This window comes from Camelus ferus, chromosome 6 (genome assembly GCF_009834535.1).
Source record: "Camelus ferus isolate YT-003-E chromosome 6, BCGSAC_Cfer_1.0, whole genome shotgun sequence".
NCBI lineage: Eukaryota > Metazoa > Chordata > Mammalia > Artiodactyla > Camelidae > Camelus > Camelus ferus.
In genome coordinates, this window is record NC_045701.1 from 1,773,387 (window position 1) to 1,795,233 (window position 21,847).

General features: G+C 42.0%; 1 protein-coding gene across 1 annotated transcript in view; it reads right to left on the reverse strand.

The window, feature by feature from the left end:
- IQCH (IQ motif containing H) overlaps nucleotides 1-21,847 on the reverse strand; it is a 187,500-nt gene that overhangs the window by 84,691 nt on the left and 80,962 nt on the right. Inside the window, 4 exon segments of the mRNA XM_032480865.1 lie at nucleotides 8,774-8,840; nucleotides 9,545-10,096; nucleotides 17,652-17,690; nucleotides 19,541-19,611. Coding sequence (XP_032336756.1) covers nucleotides 8,774-8,840; nucleotides 9,545-10,096; nucleotides 17,652-17,690; nucleotides 19,541-19,611 — 729 coding nt within the window.

Below are 21,847 nucleotides of genomic sequence, written 5' to 3' on the forward strand. Positions count from 1 at the left end.
ACATATGCAGCACGCGAGTCTGTGTTTCAATCAAGTGCTTGAGGTCAGTTTTCCGACAAATTGCTTAGTTCCTCTGCTACTGCTGATCAAGGATGTGTATAAAGTGTCTGTGCAGGATTATGATAAAACAGGTTCCTCAGTTAACCCTACAAATACACCCATTTTAAAGAACTGTATGTTAACAATCTTAGAGCATTGTTATAGAGGATATGTGAAGTAAGAGATAGGAAAACATTTTGTAAACTGTAAAGTGCGGTGTAAACAGAAGGTATTTTAACGTTACAAGGTATGAGCACTTCCAAAGCTCATAACAGCAAAAAATTGTCACAAGCAACAGATGGGCAAGATACAACATAAGACACGTTACCATCAGCAGAGCAGAAGTTGGGAGTCAGTTTTTTAAAAAGTCAGACTTATTCTTATGTTTTGTACATCCACAAAGTGCGTGTGTTGATAACGTAGGTGACAAGACCTGATCAATGCTGGCAGCGTATATTAAATACAATCGTGACCTAAATTAGCAACAAGGATGTGTGGCCTTGGGGAGCTCAGCAGACATGTCCAATGACAATGAGACATCACGCTTAGGAATATAATCCGCAAAGATCTGGACACATCAAAGGTGAGTCTAGAAACACTGGAGGAGTTTTGAGAGATCATCTACTTCCACCCTGTCCCATTATAGGTAAGGAGGTTTCAGGGCAAGTGCCGTATCTCTTGTTCAAGATCACATAAACCTACAAATTATTGTACAGTTCAGATACTACGTATTTATCTCTCGTGACAAACGTGGTTACGTCAAGTAAGGGAGAAGACGTGACTCTCCAAGTGTGAGTGGAGAACTGCAGAAGGGGCAGAGAGCCTTCACCTCTTTCCCACTTCTGTTTTCAGGTGTTGAGGCTGTCAGACCAGTGGCCCTCCAAAAAGGTCCACACTCCAGTCCCTGGAACCTGTGAATACGTTAGGTTACGTGGCAAAGGGGAAATAAAACTGCCAGTGGAATGAAGGTTACTAATCAGCTAACCTTAAAATAAGGAGATTCTCCCAGATTATTTGGCTGGACCTAGTGACATCACAAGGGTCCTTAGAAGTGGGAGAGGGAGGCAGAAGAGTAGAGAGAGAGAAAAGGTGACCGCAGAAGAAAGGCACAGAGGTGCCATGTTGCTGGCTTTAAAGATGGAGGAAGGGGGCGATGCACTTTCCTTGTTTATCCCTTTGTGTGTGGCTTCTAGAAGCTGGAAGGGTAAGGAAACTGGTTCCCCCCTACAGCTTCCAGAAAGGGATGGAGCCCTGCCTGTACCCTGATTTTAACCCCTTTCCTACTTCTGAACTACAGAATTATTATTGCAAGGTAACACATTTGTGTTGTATTAAGCCATTAAGCTTGTGGTAACAGGTCAGAAGGCAATAGAAAGCTAACATGACTGTCTACCTTCCCTTCCTCCCGGGAAGTACCACTCCTCAGACGTCCTTCTCTCTGAGCTCTAACTGAAGAGATGGGTAGGGGCCGAGCTCCCTAATAAGAGCTCAGAGTCAGCGCTCAGTAGGTGTTGTTGTTACTATTACTATTATGTCTTTCCTAACCTCAGCTGAGCCAGACTTAAATCCTCATGAGGACCTTCACTGAAATGTAGGGACATTATTATCCTTACGTGGCACAAATCATTCGAGCTAACAAGGTACCGTTCTTCTGGCTCACACGGCTGACGGGCCCTAGTCTCCATCAGGTGCGCCTGATCGCCCTTTCCTAAGAGGATTTTCAGCCTCCCCTCACTGTCACTCCCTTGCACTCGCTCTTCACCGCACTGTCCTCATTTTTGTCATTGCACGCTTCTTTGCTTGCTCGTGTTCTCCTTCGCTGTACGCGTCTCCTCCCCACTGCACCGCTCCGGCTCCTGTCGCCAGACTGTAAGCCCCGTGAGAGCAGGAACACTGTTATACCCCCAGTCGAGTGAGCGAATGGAATGTGGCTGAAGATCCTGCTCAAAGAATCTGCCTTTTAAATTCTTAGCCCTTTCTCTCATGTGTTTCCACAATTCCCTCCTCTCCTATCAAGGCCCATAAAATTGGGTCCTCTGATCTGGAGAGCTTCCAGGGAAATCCAAAGCACAGTCAGTGGGATTTGTAGCTTTCTCTAGCATAGAATAAGACAGCGCTGGCATAAAAGGGCGCTCTCTCTTCCTTATCTCTGTAGAGAGGAACACAGCCTCTTTCCTTATGCCGTCCTCAACTGCAAAATATTCATGATTTGATAGAGTATTTCATCTTTCCTCAAAACCTTACTGCCTCTGCTTCACATCGAAGAAGCGGACCTGAGCACCACTTCTCTGAAGTTATCCAGCTGCCATATTTTTGGTCTTCTGTTGAGCCAAAGATGCTCATTAACGGTTCCCAGCAGGGGGCGGGTATAACTCAGTGGCAGACTGCACGCCTAGCATGCGTGAGGTCCTGGGTTCAATCCCCAGTACCCCCACTAAGTAAATAAATGAATAAATCTAATTACCTCCTCCTCCTCCAAAGAAAAGGTTACTGGCTATCACTTGTCCATCCTTATTTCCACCTTCATCTCCTTTCCCATCCCTATCTCCCTTGCAACACAAACTCCTATCAGATGATGCTAATTGCCTCTTTGCAACCCAGTAAACTAGTCCTGCTGGGGTTGGCTTTTCCTTCACAGCACCCACAGAAACCCAAGAACACGAGCAAGGCCACGCTCTGTGACCGTGCGTCCTCGGGACGGTGGGTGCCTCTGTGACAGGCCCCTCCTCTTGCAGTGGAATCAAGCATTCTTGAGTTCTTGCTCATTGCTCTGTGGTTGGCTCCTAGTTTATTTTGTCTCCAAGTCCTTTTCCTTACAATGGTAACTAAGGCAGAGAAGGGTTAATAGTAGATTTCCAGTTACCAAATAGTCGTCATTCATCTGATCGCCATGGCCTGAGGTGGCAGTCGTCCATGCCTCAGTCTGATGGACCAGCGGTTCTCAGCCTTTTCCCAGTTGGAAACGCCTCATGGGTGACGTTCAAGTGCATCACACGCTCCTCGGGGGCGTGTGCAGGCTTACAACAACAGTAGCTGTCAACCCATCCCTTTCTCTTCTACTCAAGAAAGCATACCGGATGCAGGCTGGGCAAGAGCGACATTATTGTAGAAATAATCTTGAGTTGCTTTAATTCATAAAAAAGTTAACCGTTAGCTAACCTTTGGACTTTCATAGTGAAAATCTAGGGAACATGTGAACGTACTTCACAAGTGATTACCCATCAGCACACGGCGGTCATCTAGAGAAATGTGATCTAGACGTCATGGTTGCACCCAGGTTTTAAATTACCTGTGCAAGTGTGAAATCACAAGACACTGAGATAGGAGATGAGGTACAGCAAGAGAGAGGCCTATTTATATAGTGTGTCCAGGGCCAATTTTATGAAAGGAAAACCAAGAGTTGTTTTTTGGGGGCTGCTGAGGGTTAGAGGATTTTGTGATAAGGACACAGAAAACACAGGAGGTCCTCAAATCTTTGTTGAGTCTTGAAAACATTCTCGAACTGGCCAAACGGCTTCTGCATGGTTCTGTAAGCCTTCCCTTCAAGAGTGAGGACTTCCTGTTGCTCAGACTTTTTGTCAGTGGCTGGCACAGCACTGCATGCAACGAAAGCGAGATTCTCAAAGCCTGGTCTGGGGACCCTCTGGTGGGGGCGGGGTATCCCAAGGGTCTGGAAGGTCAAAAACTCTTTTCAAAATAATGCTAAGATGATATTAGCCCTTTTCAATATTATCCTCTCAAAAACTACAGAAAGTTCATTGATAGGATTTCAGATTCCACATTGCAAGTTAACACTTAAGAGTTACCCTCATTGAGTTTTGGTATCAAATCAAAGAAAAATATACAGAGTTATCTGAAAAGGCTGTAAAATGTATAAAGTATTCCTCCCTTTTCCAAATATTTATCTGTGTGAGACCAGGCTTTCTTCTCATGCTTCAACCAAAACAACATACTGCAACAGATTGAATGCAGAAATAGGTATGGAAATCCAACTACCTTCTATTAAGAGATTTGCAAACTTGTCAACCAGTGTCACTCTTCTCATCAAGTTTTGTTTGTTTGTTTGTTTGGGAAAATAGAAGTTTTTTTTTTAAATAAACATTTGGCTTTTTTAGGTTGACATTAGTAAAATGCCTACTACTGTTATTTTAAAACAAATATTTTTTAACGTTTCTCAGTTTTAGTTTCTAACGTGCTCAAAATACAGATGTAACTCATGTAAACCCATGGTCTTTAGGGTCCTCAATGGTCATATTATAAGTATAAATTTGAGAACCGCTGAACAAAAATTTTAATATTTTTTATGAGAATGAAGGAGATATGGTACAACCTCATCTAGCTTAAGCCCAACGGGGTAATTTAATATTACAGGGTCATGGGGCCAACCCTGATCTAACCAGTGAATGAGCGTTGATTTGGATTACTTGAATGAATACAATATGGATGAAAAGAAATGTTTTCATTTTAATTTGGGCTATAAAGAAATTTGAAAGTTTAAGTGTACTTTGTTCCTGATCCCCAAAGATCTGGGTTTTCTGGTAACTGCTGTCTGGGAGATCTTGGCAGTATATCTGTTTCAAAGACCTAGTGTGGCAACACCATAGCTCAGCTGAAGATTCCACACGACTTGCCAAAACACGTGCTGGAGACTGCAAAGATTTGACTGAAAGTTCTGATTTCCCTGCCCTCAGATGGAAGCAAGAGTTTATCCTGTGTTTGAGTTGTCAACTCAAAAATCGGAGAGAAGAAGGGTGCCAGTGTGCTTGGAGGCACAGTAAAAATGTGATTCCAGAAATAAGCCTCTGGGCTGTGGTCCTCCACCCTTCCCTGTTCACAGATGGAGGTGAGCACAGTTCTTGCCTTCTGGTGGAAGGAGGTAACTGTCTCAGGAGCATTTGGGGTATGGTAGTTGGGCATAAAAGTCAGTTTTTCTGTCTTTTAGGCTTTTGTGACAGCACAGAGCAACAGAAAAACATTTTCATGAACCTCCTAATAACAAGATCCCCAGTTTTATGGAACGTGTTATCTTGGAGGCCACCAATTGTGTTACCGCGAGGATAATTTGCTGAAATAATTCACAGACAGAAAAAAAATGAAGCTGAACTGTATACGTTCTTTTTAGCCATTAAATCAACCGGCAATGAAATAAAAGATCATATAGAGAAAAGAGAAGCTCCCACCTCAGTACATTCTCTAAGTTTATTTTACAGGAGGGAGAGAAGTGAGGGGAAACATCACTGGGAGCTTAATTGGCTGGCAGGGGCCTCATATACCTGCTCACGGCATCAGAGCCCCATACTCCTCACGTCTCATTTAACAATGTATTTTTAAATGCCACTGAGTTTAAGTGTAGCAGCAAATGATGCACTGTAATAAAGAAGCACAGGGGTTAAATTAAAAGTGGAGGAAGTAACTTGGCTAAAGAAACTGGAAGCAGAATTAGTTTGTAGTCTTTATTCAAACCTCTGATTTTTCTAGAGGAATTGGGACTCTGTGGCAGTTCTTTCCTACTTGACTGATAAACTTTGCTTAAAATAGACCCTTGTATTCTATGCCTGCTATGAACCACAGTAGATTATTTTGTTATAATTATATTTCATTAATAAAAATGATTAAAAATGTGCGGTATCCAGTTAAGACATCAGCCTATATAATCTGGAAAGGATAACTTTCTCATTATCATCTTATAAAATTAGAAGACCAGTCTGTTCCTTTGGACAATTAATCAACAGCATCCTACCTCCCCTGTTGGTTAAAACTAGCGAAAACTTTTTGTTACATCTGGGAATACTTCCCAAAATATGTAACAGCCAATCATGTTTCATAATTTCTCCTTTCAAAGAGGCGGTTACTCTGCAATGTATAATTGCCTTCGTGTTCATATCATTAAGCCATAGATTTTTAAATATGTGATAGTCTGTGGTCAAAAACAGTATCGAAAGGCCATCCTTTCTGTGATGGTGGGTTTGGAGAATGCAATGACTCTGATGTGTGCAACACCGTATACACAAATAACCAAATGCCTACAACTGTAATATATTATGCAGTTTTCAGCTACTAAACGTTCATTTTCAGGGTTCAGATAAACCTAGTGCAGCCCCAATTGTCTAGTGGAACAGTGTAATTAATTATTTGTGGAGCTAATTCCACACCAGAATGGATCACACATTTCCTATGGAAAGATGAAAAGAGGACAAGGCTGCATCTTGTATTAAATGTGCACCTGAACCTTCCATTCCTAACAACTGATTTCAATTAGTGAATCCCTCTCAACTCTGGAAACAAAACTACTATATTGAATAGATTGAGGGTGGGGTGAGGGGGGAGCATGTATTTAGAGAAAAACTTTGCTTCTCTTTCATCCCCTTCAATTTTCATGAATTGTGTAGGCGAGTCTCTGGTGCAGGAGACAAAGTAGCCATGTTGTGGCTAACTGAAGTCTTCTTCAAGTATTCCCAGGGGAAGTGGTACATAAGAAAAAGGTACGCCATAATCATTTAAAAAAAAAAAAAAACAGGTATGGTTATGTCTGTGGAATAGGTACCACGTGACAGTTTAATGGTATTTAAACCCAATTTAATATCCACAAGTCATTTCATAACCTAAAGCATAGATGGTAGAAGCAAATACCATTTGATCAAGCCCAAGTATTATTCTCCTGTGAAAACGTGTAATTGGGTTTTTTAAATACTCGGTTGAGAAAAATATCTGAGCTTATTTTTATCTCTTAGAAAATACATGATTAGCAATTTTTCTCACTTGTCTATAATGGGTTATTATATTGTTAACCAGCCAAAATTCCTGCAATAGGGAAGACCTTCAGATTTGTTAAATAAGTAATGTATTTATTTATGATAAGTAGCATATTTAAACTGAGTATGTGTAATCTAGAAAAAAAACTAATTTTAACATCAGTTTTAAAATAATGCTTTCTAATTCTACTTTCTGTCCAGGTTATTTTTCTACCTAATTTATATTCAGTAAACCCTTTTGGAATTTTAAGACATCTTCATTTAAGATTTTTTTTTATTGCTCAGTTTATATTACTAACCATTACTTTCATAATTTGACCTCTTTTGGGCTTGTTTCTATCAGACTTCTCTGCAGGGCTGATTGCCTGGGGGTTTAGAGTCAGAAGTGGAGGTATGGGAGAGAAGAAGTTTGTGGAAATTGGGTCTGTAATAGCTTTGAGCTTGTCAACATTGCAAAGTAGAGCTCTTATTTCTATTTCTAGTTCTGAGTAAAATAGAGACTGCAAGACAAAATGCCCTGCATATCAGGTCAGGTCCACAATTAGTTGCAGAAGCAAAAGGCTTTTGCACCTTATTCTAAGGACTCCAGTCAATTGGGTATGCAATTAGCCTCTCTGGTTGCAATCAATTACAAGTGCAATTTCTGTGTGTGAACTAATCTTGTGTGCAAAAGTAGTCCCGCCAAAACAAAAGCCTAAGTTAGAATGAATTTCAGATCTGTCTTACCTCGCTTCCACCCTAAGGAGGAACTAATTTCTTCTGAGTCATAAGAAAGACCAAACCTAAAGGCTCTATGCAACTCAAGTGTCTTAACTTTTCTGTAAATACTTAGATGTTAAGTTCTTTAAAATCTAGGGAAATTTGCATTACTTTGTTACTGGTAATATTTTATTAACTTAACATACAATCTTAATTATATCTATGAGTTTATTAAAAATTTCTCTTTGCTTTTCATATTATTGTTTAAATGTGTTAGTGTTTATACTGTACGTAAGTACTCAAACACGTATGCTCACACAGGAGCACAAATAAATTGCAATTCAGAATTCTGTTACAATAGATCACTAAATGAGTTGCTCTACTTAAAAGGCCTTAACAAAGAGCTAATATGTAATACGAAGATTCACTGAGTTGCTGTTTGTCAAAACTCTCCCAAGTCAGCTTGGGAAATCTGGCCTCACCAAGGATATTTAACACACTAAGTAGATAAAAAGCAAAACAAGTATGCAGACAAATTGCAAACGTTCTGCCAGTAGCTCACGCTTTACGAGAACTTCCAGTGCACATTTCTGAAATTCCCAGTGTCGCTCTGGCATACCTGTTTTACCACGGTGTTGCAGACAACAGCTTTTAAGTTCCCCAATTCATAAATGTAATTAAATAATTACATTAGTGCTAATTAACATGAAACTGCAGATTATTTAAGCGCAAAAAACACTATTCAACTTCTTAATTATTCTTGTTCACACAGCATTTCCTTTTGCTCAGGCGCCCTAGGTGCAAATAAAGCATCCCATCTGCTCGTAATTAGAACTAAATAATTTCAGAGAATGTAGCTTATCATTTTGACTGCACATTTGATTAAAAACAGTGTACAAGCAATATCCTGGCTTATTGGCGTAACAGCGACAACACACACAAGCCTGTGTTCTATCATTAAAGAGGATCGAAAACATTATCTGTTATTTCAGGGGGGAAAAAAATACAACTTTTTAGTTCATTTCATACAGATGAAAGCGAATTACAGCAAATCACCTCTCCACTGAATAGCAGCCCCCACATAATGACTTTACTTGCTTAATCCCCAAATTAAACGCCGTTTCGAGCGAGGGCCCTGTGTTATTACTCTCATCATGTCGAGAACATTTTCCTGCCGAGACCAATTTGAATAAAACAAGGGGCCTTCCTTGAACTCAATCAAGGAGCCATAATGTGGTGGGTAATAGAGGTTGCTGATAGATTTGCAGGCAAAAGTGTTATACCTAATGATGGGATATGGATAATAGTCCTCCTGGAGGTCCTGATGCGATTCCAGTTGGCTGCCAGATGCTAAAAATCAAGAAGAGCATTGATCAGTGACAGGAAGCTGTAGTGGATTCATCTAGTCAAACTTCAGCTGTTTTTCCACTGTACAGTTAAGCCAGGCATAAATTATATTAATTGATTTAATTACATACTTAAAACATCTTCCCCAATTAATTTAATTAGGTGGCTACATGATGCTACTGGCAGGGGAAGATTAGAGGCAGCTCACTTAATTAACAGAATATGAATGAAAAAAAGAGAAAGCAAACATAAATGAAATTGTGAGCACTAATTAAAAGGCTGTCTGCAAACTTAAATACTTTCTGACAAAGTGGTGACAGCAATGTAGACAAGAGAGGATTTTTTTTTTTTTTCCTGGCGAATTAAAGTGCCAGAAGGTATATATAGGGAGAAAAGGTAATGCAGTTAAAACATTGATTTTCTGACAGAACTACCATAGTCAAAGTGAAGGGACTTTTTTTCCCATAGAAAAATTGCGACAGATTTTGCAGGCACAAAAGCCAGATTCCTGATTAGGGCTAAAATACGACGTAGGGACAAATGTAGGGTCCGTGCGTTGTACACTGAGGGGCGTGGAGGCAAAGGAGGCGGAGGGGGAGGGGAGCTGGGGAGAGAAAGGGGAGATAAAGAGACAACTTACTGCAATCGCTCAAGCAGGAAATGTTTAGAAAAAGAGGTCTGCCCTAACAGCTGGCAGCCTTGTGTACCTTGGCTCGAATGCGGAAATTCTCCAGGTGTCTTTCACGTGACTCCTTCAGGAGCTTCCTCAGTCGGACCTTGTGGCAGTGTAAGAGCCAGGCGATGGCGATCACTCCTGACGCCCACTTCTGCCGCCGGTAAATGAGGAAGCGTTTTCTGGCTCGGTAGCATTTCCACGTGGCTTGGATCTTCCTGGCAGCCTCTGTCTTTCCATCTTGGCCCTTGTACCTTTGCCCCGGCAGGTTTAACATCATCTGGATGTGAACCGGGTTCTCTAACACTGAGAGGAGGTCATGTCTGCTAAGTTTATTCTTGAGCTCAAACTCTGGCAGGAGCGCTGCCAAACTGTTCCCTTTTATTTTGACTTCTGGTATCGCGTAGTCCCTGAGAAACCTCTGGATGTGTTCCAACAGAGAGAAAATACTTCCCCAAGACAAACTGAAATGTTCCTTGAATGCTACGAAGTCAGGGGCTGTCTTGTCTACAACTCCATTATAAATAAAAAAGTCATGTTCCCACGGCAAATGCGGAGACTTAGACGGTGTTGTCGTTTTCAAGGTCTGCGGAAGGAAAGTGTCAGCAGAGATGAAACAGAACTGTGATTTACTATAAATGAGTGGTCAAGACACACACTACTATGTTACCATTTATTACTGGATGGTGGGAGGATGTAGGCTCCCAGTTCTGATTTAATACGTACGTGTGATAATAGGAAAGTCTAGCTGGTATATATTGTAAAACTCATTGCCAGAAGGACATCTTAGAGGTTGCCCAAAGCTTTTTATCATTCTTGTGCAAGTGTTATAAAATGGCTCAAGAAAACTAATCATAAAAAAAGTATGCATTTAGTTCACTATGATATGGTCAGCCGACCCTATAATCTCTGTGATTTACTTTTTACGCATGCGTGGATGGAAGCATGTCACTGCCTCCTTGTTCGTAAGTTTCCACCAATCCTGAAAAACAGGATGAAGCCTTCCTTTGCAGCCTCTGTGACAACTTCAGATAAGCTCATTAAAGCTGTCCTGTCTATGCTGACCTTCTAACAGGTCATCACTTTCTAGCATTTTGTTCTTCTGCCACCTTCTCTGAATATCCAGGAGTGAGTTTTACAAAGAGCATTCTGTTGTGTGTTATCGCCCTTTCCCACATTCAAGGCTTCCCTTGACATGTTCTTTCATTCTTAAATCTGGAGTCTTCTTAGGGACATATCTGAAGCTGTCCCCAGGCAGAGAGAATCTGAAATCTAAAACCAAGAAACATTTGCTTTTCATTTTGTTCCTATCTGTACTGCTTGAGGTTTTGTTTTTAAGTCATGAAAATATGCTACTTTTATTTTTAAATGTCAAGAGGGGTTCTCTGAGAATGGGAGGACTGGGCAGTTTTTTTCCCTTCTTTGTACTTACCTGTTTGAAAAAAAAACTGAATAAATGCTATTTAAAAAATAAAACCAGGGTGAGAAAGGTTAAACGGGAAGTTCGAGATTTGCAGATACTGACTGGTATACATAAAATAGATAAACAAGTTTATACTGTACAGCACAGGGAACTATATTCAGTATCTTGTAGTAGCTCATGGTGAAAAAGAATATAAGGGTGAATATTTGTATATTCCTGTATGACTGAAGAATTGTGTTGCACACCAGAAATTGACACAACATTGTAAACTGACTATAACTCAATAAAAAAAATAAATAAAATAAGAAGAGATTTGGATGACAACAGCAATATATATCACACACACCCACCTTTAAAAAAAAAAGAAAAAAGGGAAATTGTGTTGTCTCACTGTCCACGGTAAAACTACTACATTTTATTATTGAAATCTGTGGCACTAGAAAAATAGACACTCTGCCCCTGAGGAATGAGGGGCATAGATGTTTCCGGTTCCTGCCTTCTTCTCAGTCAACCAGGTACCAACTTACTGCGCTGGCTACTTCTTGCTTAGGGATCTAAGGAACAGATTGCCTTCAATATGTCGACGTTTGCAGGTGCATAAGCCCATCTTTACCAAATATAGGATTATACTGCTCTCTGCATTTTGAAGAGTTTTCACAGAACTCAAAGGAAAAAAATCCAGTTAATACTTCAAAAACTATTATTGCACAGCACTGTGTTGAGGATTACTATGTTAGATTGTTCATGCTTTGTCTTTTCTACACAAATGTTGGCTGATACTAATTAACAAATTCAAGGCAGAAAGCTATCTAAAAGAAAAGCAAGCCAAGAGATATATTTACGACAAAAGCACAATAAGCAAACACAAGGAAAAAAAAATCTTTAAATTCTTTTTCTTTCCTTAGGCTCCAGGCACTGGAATAATCAATTAGACTGTCATCTCAAGTAAAAACACTGAAAACCAAGTGTTAAGTCTGAAAGGGGTGATTGCCTTGGACGTTAGAAGCAGACTTTTACAGCAGTGAGCTTTTGTGTACTTTTGAGTCGTTATAGGCATAAGAATTATGGAGAAAGCCTTCTCGCCAAGACTCCAGCCCTTTCTGATATAATCAAGGCTCCAAGAGAGAATGTCGACTGTTTGGTAGATAGAAACAAATTCCTTCTTCTTGGACGGGCAGGAGGGAGTTACAGAAGCAGTGTCCTCCTTCTGTAGACCTCAACGCTGGCAGGAGAAGCTGCAGCTCCTCGTAGAAGACAAGTGGTACAGGTTTCAACAGAAATGGCCCGTGGCTGCATTTCTGCCTTCCCTCGAGAAGGAGACACGCAAAATAATCACAGACGGACAAGCACGGAGCTGGCTGGTCCTGCAGTCACGTGACTGGTCCTGTCAACAAGACCCTAAGACTCCTATGTGAAGCACAGCTGTGAACGGGATGTTCGCCAGAGACTCTGGTCTCCTTGGTAACGTTAACATTAAACTAGTTTTGAAATTTCTTACCTTTACAGAGAGTCATGTGGAATTAGGACCATCCATGCAAATGGAGCAACCTTGGGAGAAGTTTAGAAAGGAGAGGACTCAAGTCTCTCTTGGACGGCGCCCTTCCAGGGGGTAGGTCTAAGGCATTTACGTATATCAGCAAATACACTTAAGACCTTTTGAAAGAACAGCCGTGGAGTGGGAGTGGGGTTACCACAGTGAACAGTGGCTGTCTGAGAACAAAGGCGCTACACCTCCCTACCTGCTTGGATGATATTCCAGTAAAGACCTGCTCTCAAAGGAGACGCTCTTGGACATCAAACAGACCACTCAGGCACGGGAAAGCTGTGGGTTTGGAGTCAGCTAAAGCATAACTGCAGTACATCTGTCACGGAGAATGCCACACTTGGGAGCCCTTTAGACTCAGAGCAAGAAAAGACATGTCTCTCAAGAGAAAGGCTTCCCAAATTAAAGCAGTGCATCAGCATTGTGAGACCCATTGAGCAGGTAAAGACAAAGCTGCTTCGCAGCCTGCTAGGAACAAGGGCCCTGATTAAAGGTCACGCCACACCTCAGGTCCCGGTTCCTTCTGCTGGCCCTCCTTTACTATTTATCTCCATGAACTTGTCTGCGATTATTTGTTTCCTTCCTTCCTGCCTGCACTCTCTTTCTTCCTTCCTCCCTTCTTTCCTTCCCTCCCATTATACCCTCCCTTCCTTTCTTTCCTCCCCCACCTCCTTCTTCCCTCCCCCCTCCCCATCCCATCCTCCCCCTCCTTTCCTCCCACCCTCTCCCCCTCCCTTCTCTTTTGTGCACCACGTGCTGTACTCCCAAAGCAGTGTTACACTCAGTCGCCACACTGTTCCCTCCTGGTGGGGATGGCTCTCTGTTGTGGCACCTGCATTCTCACTGGTCCTTTCTGGCATGTGGCCACACCTCTGTGAGACGCCTGCTCTCGCCACGTGGCCCACACAGAGCCCAAGCCTGTGGCCATGGCCTGATTATTAGCCTCCTGCTCTAACTTGAGTCAACTAGCTGGGAAATGCCCGTCTTCATCTGCAAAGTATAATCACTAACTAGGCACCTTTGAGAGTTTCTGGAGCAGTTATTTAGGGAAACTTCTAAGTCGAAAACAAAAAAACAGGAAGACAGGGTGATGATCACATATGTCAGTAAGTCACAGATGTGAAGCCGAAAACACAGGCCCAGTATTAGCTTCTGAAATTTACACTTAACTGCCACGAAGAAAAATTCCAGAAAAAAGGACATATGTCTAAATCTAAACCGAATGTCTTTATGAAAAATGTTCTTTTCAAACATGCGGAGAGCATGTGGATGTAGGATTAAACTGTAGCCAAAGATCTCTAAATTGGATGTAAACAAGTTCTCCTGGTGGTAAATGGTCAAGTATTTGGGATCATCAAATGTGGATATCATCTTCAGAGAGTGACTTGCCTAGAAGGGTAGACTAAATCACTTTCGAATCTTTAAGTTCAGTTTTGCAAACACCCAGATGTATCCATCTGCCACTGTGTGGAAAAGAGCAAGTTGCTCCTGCCATTGTGGCTCTAGACTTAGTTCAGAGTATGAATGGAGTGACCCTCAGAGATGGAGAAGTCACTGCTCCCTGAAGACCAGGCATGCCATTTGTCTGGCCTGTTTTTTAATATTCACTGAAGGTCCACAATGTGTTAAACTTTGTATGGAACAGGCATCAAGACCTCAGCCTTCTAGCCTTGTTTGAAAGATACATACAATGTTCAGAGAAAGTAGCTGATATGATCAAGGCTCACGGATTCAGCATAATCACAGGCCTGAATTTTAGAGCACAAGGGATCTTGAAGGTCACCGGCCTCGCCTTTAACTCAAATAGGATATTATGGATTCAGGGAAATGAGCCTTGGCCTTGAAGTCTGGCTAACCTGGGATCAAGTCCATGCCCTGCTGCCGTGTGCTGTGTGCTGTCGGGCAACTTCCCACCTGCTATAGACCGAATGCTGGTGTCTGCACAAGTCCCCAGGGTGACGGCATTTGGGGATGGGGCCTTTGGGAGGTAATTAGGACATGAGGAATGGTGCCCTCGTGATGAGGTTAGTGCCGTTGTAGGAAGAGACAAAAGAGGCGTGATCTCTTTCTTTGCTACGTGAAGATACAGCAAGAAAGCAGCCACTTGCAAACCAGCAAACCAGGGCTCTCCTCTCACCAGAACCCAGCCACATTGGCATCCTGACCTTGGACTTCCAGCCTCCAGAATCGTGAGAAATAGGTGTTTGCTATTTAAGCCACCCAGTCTGAGGGATTTTGTTATGGCAGCCTGAGCGGACTAAGACAACATCCTTTCTGAAACCAAATGTTTCTCATCTACAAAAATGAGAGGTCCCTGTAAAGTTGTTGTGAAGAGTGTTAATATGTGTGAAGAATTTTTCACTGCCTTTCCTCCAGTCCCTGTGGCTATTACTATAGATGAGGAAACTGAGGCTCAGAGAGGTTAAGTGACTTACCCAAGGTCACACAGCTAGTTGCTGTTCCCTACCCCATCCCACCAACGCCCACAGCCCTCACTGTCCAGAACGTCCCTATAGCCCTTAACCAAGCTGTGCTCTTCTTCTCAGCCTGCCTTTTGCCATCATCTACATCAGAGTCAACCTGGCCTTGACCTGCTGATCTTTTCTTACTTGGAAAGCAATCTGTAAAACGAATCCCTACGAACATGCCAGAGAACCATGGTGTGATGGAAAAGTGATGGATCTGAAGTAAGAAAACCTGGGAGCTAGGCTGTCACCACCTTTCTCTGTGGCCCTGGGAAGTCACTTCCCCCATAAGGTTTCAGCTCCTATCAGGGCGCTTCTAATTTTGACACCCTCCCTCACTCTGATGAAAAGTGGTACCTCTCCAGTAGTTTCCATGTGTCACAAACTCCTGGAGCTAGTCAGGCCGTCAGATCAAAGGCAAACATCCCCAATAGTTCCACTTCATGTACCCTGAAAAAGGCCCAGGGATTATTTTCTTTTTCCTTTTCTACTTTTTTTGGATAGGAAGCTCTTTCTAGCAACTGACAAACCACAATAGAGGAATAGCTGCCTGCACAAACCAGGTGTAAAGATAGTCAAGGGGAGAGAGCCTCAAAGAGTGATATTCCAGTATTTTAGGCTCTGCAAATCAACACAACTCTACCGCAGTTTGTTGTTTTATTCTTTGGCTCCTCATGCACGGCCTGATTGATTCAAACTTATCATTCACCCAAATGTACTTCATTAAATGATCCAGAAGACAGAAAAGGCTGTTAAGTTGAGAGCCAACAAAAGCAAACATGAGAGCAGAGGTGACAACTCCTATCCTGATACTGAAAGAAACAAACCAAAACAGACACCAGAAACTGTACATATGCGTATATGATACTAGATAGAGAAAATGTTCAGATTACATTAGGAAGGCAGAGATAGACTATCTTTTAGAAAGATTTGCATGAAGAATGATTGAGATTGTTTCCAAATGTCTAATCTGGGGCTCTGGCAGTCGTTGTAGTTCAGTTTTGGATTCTGGCTCTTGTCACTTAATAGATGGATGCCCTTCACCTCTCTGCATCTAGGACCTCCCGGTATAATGGGAACAGTCATAGTACCTGCTGCACAGAGAGGTTGTGAAGTGACATGCTCCCAGGGAAGTGCTAGGAACAGCGCCTGACACAGAGTAAGCACACAACGCATGTTAGCTGCTGGCAGTGGCAGTAGTAGAATTTGGAAAACCAGCCCGTGTGGAAAAGCTCATGACCTGGTATGTGGAGGGGGCCCAGACTCTGGATCCTCTGCACCAGCTGTGTGGCCTGGGGACAATGACGGTACGGAGGTCCAGGGGCTGCTGTGAGCCTTCAGTGGGTATGCAAGGTGCTTAGTGCCATGTTCTAAGAACATGCTCAGTCAACATCAGCTGTTAGAAAAAGTCCAGATAAACAGTGCCTTCGTTTTCTTAAAGTGCCTCCTATTTTTCAAAGTAGAAGCAAGCTCACAATTTTCTCATAGCAAGGAGTCAAGGGAGGTTAGAGGATTGAATTGCATTGATTGGTTCATTTCAAGGCACCGTTCTGTCCAGGTCCAGCACAGCGGTGTGCACTCACTGCTGTGACGACGGCCCTGTCTACGCCCAGCTCTGCAGGACGATGAGGAGACCCAAGACGTGGCTCTTTTTCCTTGAAAAGGGGTGACTAAACTCCCTATGAAATCCTTACTGATAAGATCACCGAAAGAGGGAGGTCTAGAAGACGCTCTTAAAAAGAGACTAGAGAGCACAGGGAACTATATTCAATAGCTTGTTCTAACCTTTAATGAAAAAGAATATGAAAACGAATATATGTATGTGTATGCATGACTGGGACACTGTGCTGGATGTCAGAAACTGACACGTTGTAACTGACTACACTTCAATTAAAAAAAAAAAAAAGACTAGTGAGTTACGAAACAAGTGCTTCATTGTTCCAAAGCACTTTGACACACATTAACTCCTCTAACCCTCACGGCCACCCTAGACAAAGGAGGTATTAGCCCCATTTCTCAGAGGAGGAAAGTGGGGTACAGAGAATTGAAGTGATTTGCTCAAAGCTCCTCTATTGGTAAGAGGAGAATCCAGCTCTTTCTTACTCTCTTACTAGTTGGATGCTCAGAACTTTTATTAACCATGCGTGGCCCTATGGAATGTTCCTTGCTGGTGTGTACTTGCCATTGTGAGGGCTATTTTATTTTTCCAACTTTTTGGTTACCTTGTTTCTTTTGGCCAGCTGAACTCTAAATTCCACAGCCCTACCTGTTCCATCACATGCAGTATGTGTGTGCACACGTGTATTAACACACACGCACACACCCACACACACATGCTGGAAGACAATTGAAGTTGTTTTGCAGCTTTTATTCATTTTAAGTGTACTTTTAGAAGATGAAAGTCTTGGATTGAGGTTGAAGACTTACGTGATTCAGCCAAATTCGAGTGTTCCAGATCACATTTTTTGGACTGAAGCCTGAGAAACAATTCAGTCCCAACAGACGGGGGGAAAACGGGTTTTCACTCTAAATGAACCATGTTGGTTTCGTTTTCTGAAAACATGATTCAATTTCTTTTATAAAAGGAGAGCGAAAGAACTTTTGTCATCTCCAGCTGTCAAACCCGCCTCCTATACTTTTGCCCTGCAGCAAAAGGAAGGGACATCAGGTGACAGACCCCAGATTTCAACTAGTCACACAAATTACAGACCTTCCTGTCATGATATCCTCTTGACTTTGTGCCTCTCCCCTGCAATGAAGAATGAGACACAGTTTAAATCAAAACGACTCTCATGGGCAGTTTTACAAAACAAATAGAAGGCGCAGCGTCTCCCTCCGCCCCGTCCCCCCCCCCCCCCCCCGCTTCCGCAGCTTCCCCCGCTGGGCCAGCCTGTTCCCTCTTTCCACGCAGGCAGGAGCTAATAATTAGAAAGACCTTTCCTACCCCACACAGTGATGCTCTGCTTGCCAAAGGCCCTGTTTGCTTTGAAGAAAGAGTTTGACAAAGTAAATATTAACAAAATCAGCCATCATCAGAAGCCAAGTCTCACTTCTAGGGGACACACAGAGAAGTACTTACAAGGAAGGCTTTCTCTGTGGGGCACCACACTGCCCGGCGGTGGGGACCGATCCCAGCACCGTCCTCCCTCTGTCATGAGGCCGGGCATATCTCAGTTTTTTCTCTTAGCCTTTTAACTTCATTGCTAGGACACTTTTCACAGAGTAAATGGATTATTTCATTTACCGTTGAGGAGTCAATTCAGAGACGTGCCCATTCGGGACCTCGGGAAAGTCTTTAAATATTTCTGCTTCTAGCAGTAGGGGAAAGCTTTGTGAAGTCAATAAAGACAAAATTAAAGGCAGGGTCAGTTAGCACTCAGGAAATGTCATTATTTAAAAAAAATTTTTTATTTTGAGGTAGACCACTTACTGGGTAAAACCTAGACATATCTGTATTACCTGCAGATCTGTTATCTATAAAACTGTGGGGCCTGAGATACTGAACGTGGTGAGAATCAAAACAGGTGCCCTGTGTGTTCCCATTATGCACATGAGCCCCTGGCCTTCGCGCAGCCTGTTAAACAGCTGAATTTGAAACAGTCATGGTGCCGGCCAAACACTAGCCTGAAGGCCTGTCTGTCTTGGGGCTTGCCCATTTACATTGATTTTTTTTTTTTAACCCACGTTTTTCATGAAACACAAATATTTGCCATGGCAACCGGGGTGTCACATGACATGTTGCCACATAAACAGCTTGGAAATCTCTTAAGGGGGGGACAGCCCACCAGTGTCGCAAATACCGTGAAAACATCCTGAGGAAGATGTAAGCATTAAAAGATGAAGTCTGGAAAGAACAGGGAACAGTTTACTATGTAGACACAGTAGGATTAACTTCTTCTGTGCCACTCTTCAATTTCTCTTTCTTTCATTCCTTTTTTTTTTTTTCCCAATGGGAGCAGCTGTAAACATGACCACACAGGGTAAGCCCAGAAAAAAAACACTGCCAGCTGTCTCCTTTTATGGGGAAAAGTTTCAATTATCACAAGCCTGTGGCTCATAAACATAAGCAAGCAAGCTACTGAAGAACAGCACCTTTAACCCAGGGGACGCTCCGTAAGGATGCGCATGTTGTACTGTGAGGTCCTAATGCTAGAGAATGCACGGTTCCTTTCTCTTCCACATTAAGGATCTACGCAAAATTGGGGTGCTTGCTTTTTTATCCTTTGCTGAAAGATAAAGGAAACCTCACAACAACATACCTTATGCGACACAAATTTGGATATAAAACAGTAAGACTTTTATTCTGGACGCCTGGGCCCTTGACCAGGTCGCAGTATAGACTGACCCATTTAGTTCGTCTCAAAATAATGCAACCGGACTGAATTTTTTGGATCCTACAGATATTGTTACGGTAGAGTTTACTTGCATAACTACTTCCCCATTTAAAATCAAATGCATTCCAGCAGCATAAATAATAATAAATAGTATTTACTTCTATGTGAAAGGTACAACTCTATACTATGTGCGTATTACCAAAGATCTCACTGAATATATTGTAAATCAGAACAAATTTCGTTCATTAGTTAGGAATGTGAATACCTTTGGTCTCTGTTTCTTGGGAGAGAGATTCTTCATTTCCACTGGAATCGACTGTGATCTCTGGCGAGAGGCTGTGGATGGAGGTGGTGCAATGTTACCTCTTCCAGAAAGAGAGGCTGATTCATTGGTGATGCTACTGGGTTTGCACCTTGAAAGTCAGATGGCTCTGTCACCCAGTCACTGTTCCCTGCCAGTCATTCTTGTATCAATTCAATGAAACGTTTGTGATCATTGACTTCAAAAGGAAAGCAAAAAGCTTGGAGGGGCAACAATTCCATCAAAACATAAGGTTAGGTTGCCTTATTCAAACTTCCTATATGAAAAAGCAAATTTTTTTCCTTTCTATTTTTATTTTTTGAACCAACATGGACACATTATTATCAACCAAAGTCCACAGTTTACATTAGGGTTCACTCTTGATGCTGTACATTCTATGGACTTTGACAAATGCATAATGACATGTAGCTAGCACTAATAATATCATACAGAATAATTTCATTGCCCTAAAAATCCCTTGTGCTCCATCTGTTCATCCCTCCCTCCCTCCTTCTCCCCAAACCCCTGGAAACCACAATCTTTTTATTGCTTCTGTAGCTGTGCCTTTTCTGGCATGTTGTTTGGTTGGAGTCGTACAGTTTGTAGCCTCAAAAAGGCAAATTTTAAAAGCAAGAACATTCGTGAGTAATCTTTGTCTTATAAAATGTTCTCCTGTAAGATTTCTTTAAAAAAAAAGTTTGAGGGGGGAGGTAATTGGATTTATTTATTTATTTTCATGGGTGTCCTGGGGATTGAACCCAGGGCCTCCTACATGCTGAGCACGCTCTCTACCACCAGAGCTATACTCTCCCCACCAAGATTTCTTTAAACAGCTGTATTCCCAAGTTCATTTAAAAGGTAAATAAATAGAACTATATAAAATGGACTATTCTATTGTGTAATTTAAAAACGTGATTCTAAAGAATTTAAATGGCTTAGGGTTAAAAAAATGAAAAACACAAGTAAATATTATTTTTGAAATTATTTAAACCTATAAGCAACAACTTTTGGAGAACACATCTGGTCCATAGGGCGGTAAGCTTACATGCTAGGCAATGCCTGGAAGAGAAATCACATGTCTCCTGTCACTGGCAGCAAGCTCAACTGCCTTTTACAACAGCTGAAATGCCACATTCTCAGGAGAGAAAAATCCTTACGCTACTCTTTCCAAGAACGAGAACAAATAATTTATTTAAATAGTTAACTGAGTCAAAAAAGTGAGGCTTCTTTCAACTCACTTCCTTAGTCCACACCCCTTTTCTATCAGTTTTATAACAACAATCTTCGAAAAAACTGACTGATATCCATCAAAGACAGCACATCAGTATACAATTCAGAATTGCACTTTGAGGACTCAGATCTCTCACGCTGCCTCAAGGGGGCTACAAGGAGTATCTTCAGCCATCTCTTAAAAAGCAGCAGGAATGCCAAAGTCTTAGCGCTAAAAGTCACCGCCGCAAAAGGCAGTTCTTGGTTGCATCGGACCAATCCAGTTTCATCACCTTTGTGGTTTCAGTGATCCTCCTGGACTGTTACACCGCGCACCACCTTCCTCAAGCGTGGCAGTTGGCTATCCAGTCAGCCGTGGGTTCTGCATCCGCAGATTCAACCAATTTCTATACGCGGTTGGTTGAATCTGCAAATGTGCAACTCGCGGATACAGAGGGTCAACTGTAAGTCACCGTTTTATATAAGGGACTTGAGCACCTGCGGATTTTGGTATCCGCCGAGGGTCCTGGAACCAATCCCTCGCAGAGAATGAGGGACGACTGTAGTGTGCGGAGATTCCATTCGAAGAGCCTGCAAGTTTTTGCCTTGACTTCCGTGTTCTCCTATCCCATTATTCACTTGGACTTCGCTCTCCAGCTTCTGAAGATCAGTTCATACCATACACCCAGGCTACTGTGAGTTCATATATTCACCAGTTTTTCCTATTATCTGCAAGCTGAGTACACGTTTTGTTTAACTTTCAGTTCCCTGCAGACAAGTGAGATTTATGGTTAAATTCCCATGATGAAACAAAATAGCAGCTGAGATGTGGGCATGATTTTTAAGGGAATTCATTAAAATTTCAATGAAATTTGGTAGGATAAAGATCTAAAAGATTTATAATTTCACATGGATAAGCTACAGTTAGTGGTATCTATAAAAAATTTTTTAAAAAAATTTTTCTTAGTTACCTGCAGAAATTCTAGCACTAAATTCATTATTTCATGTAGCCTTGGATTTTATGGGACATGTGCATTTGAAGAATGTGCCTGCGTTCTAAGG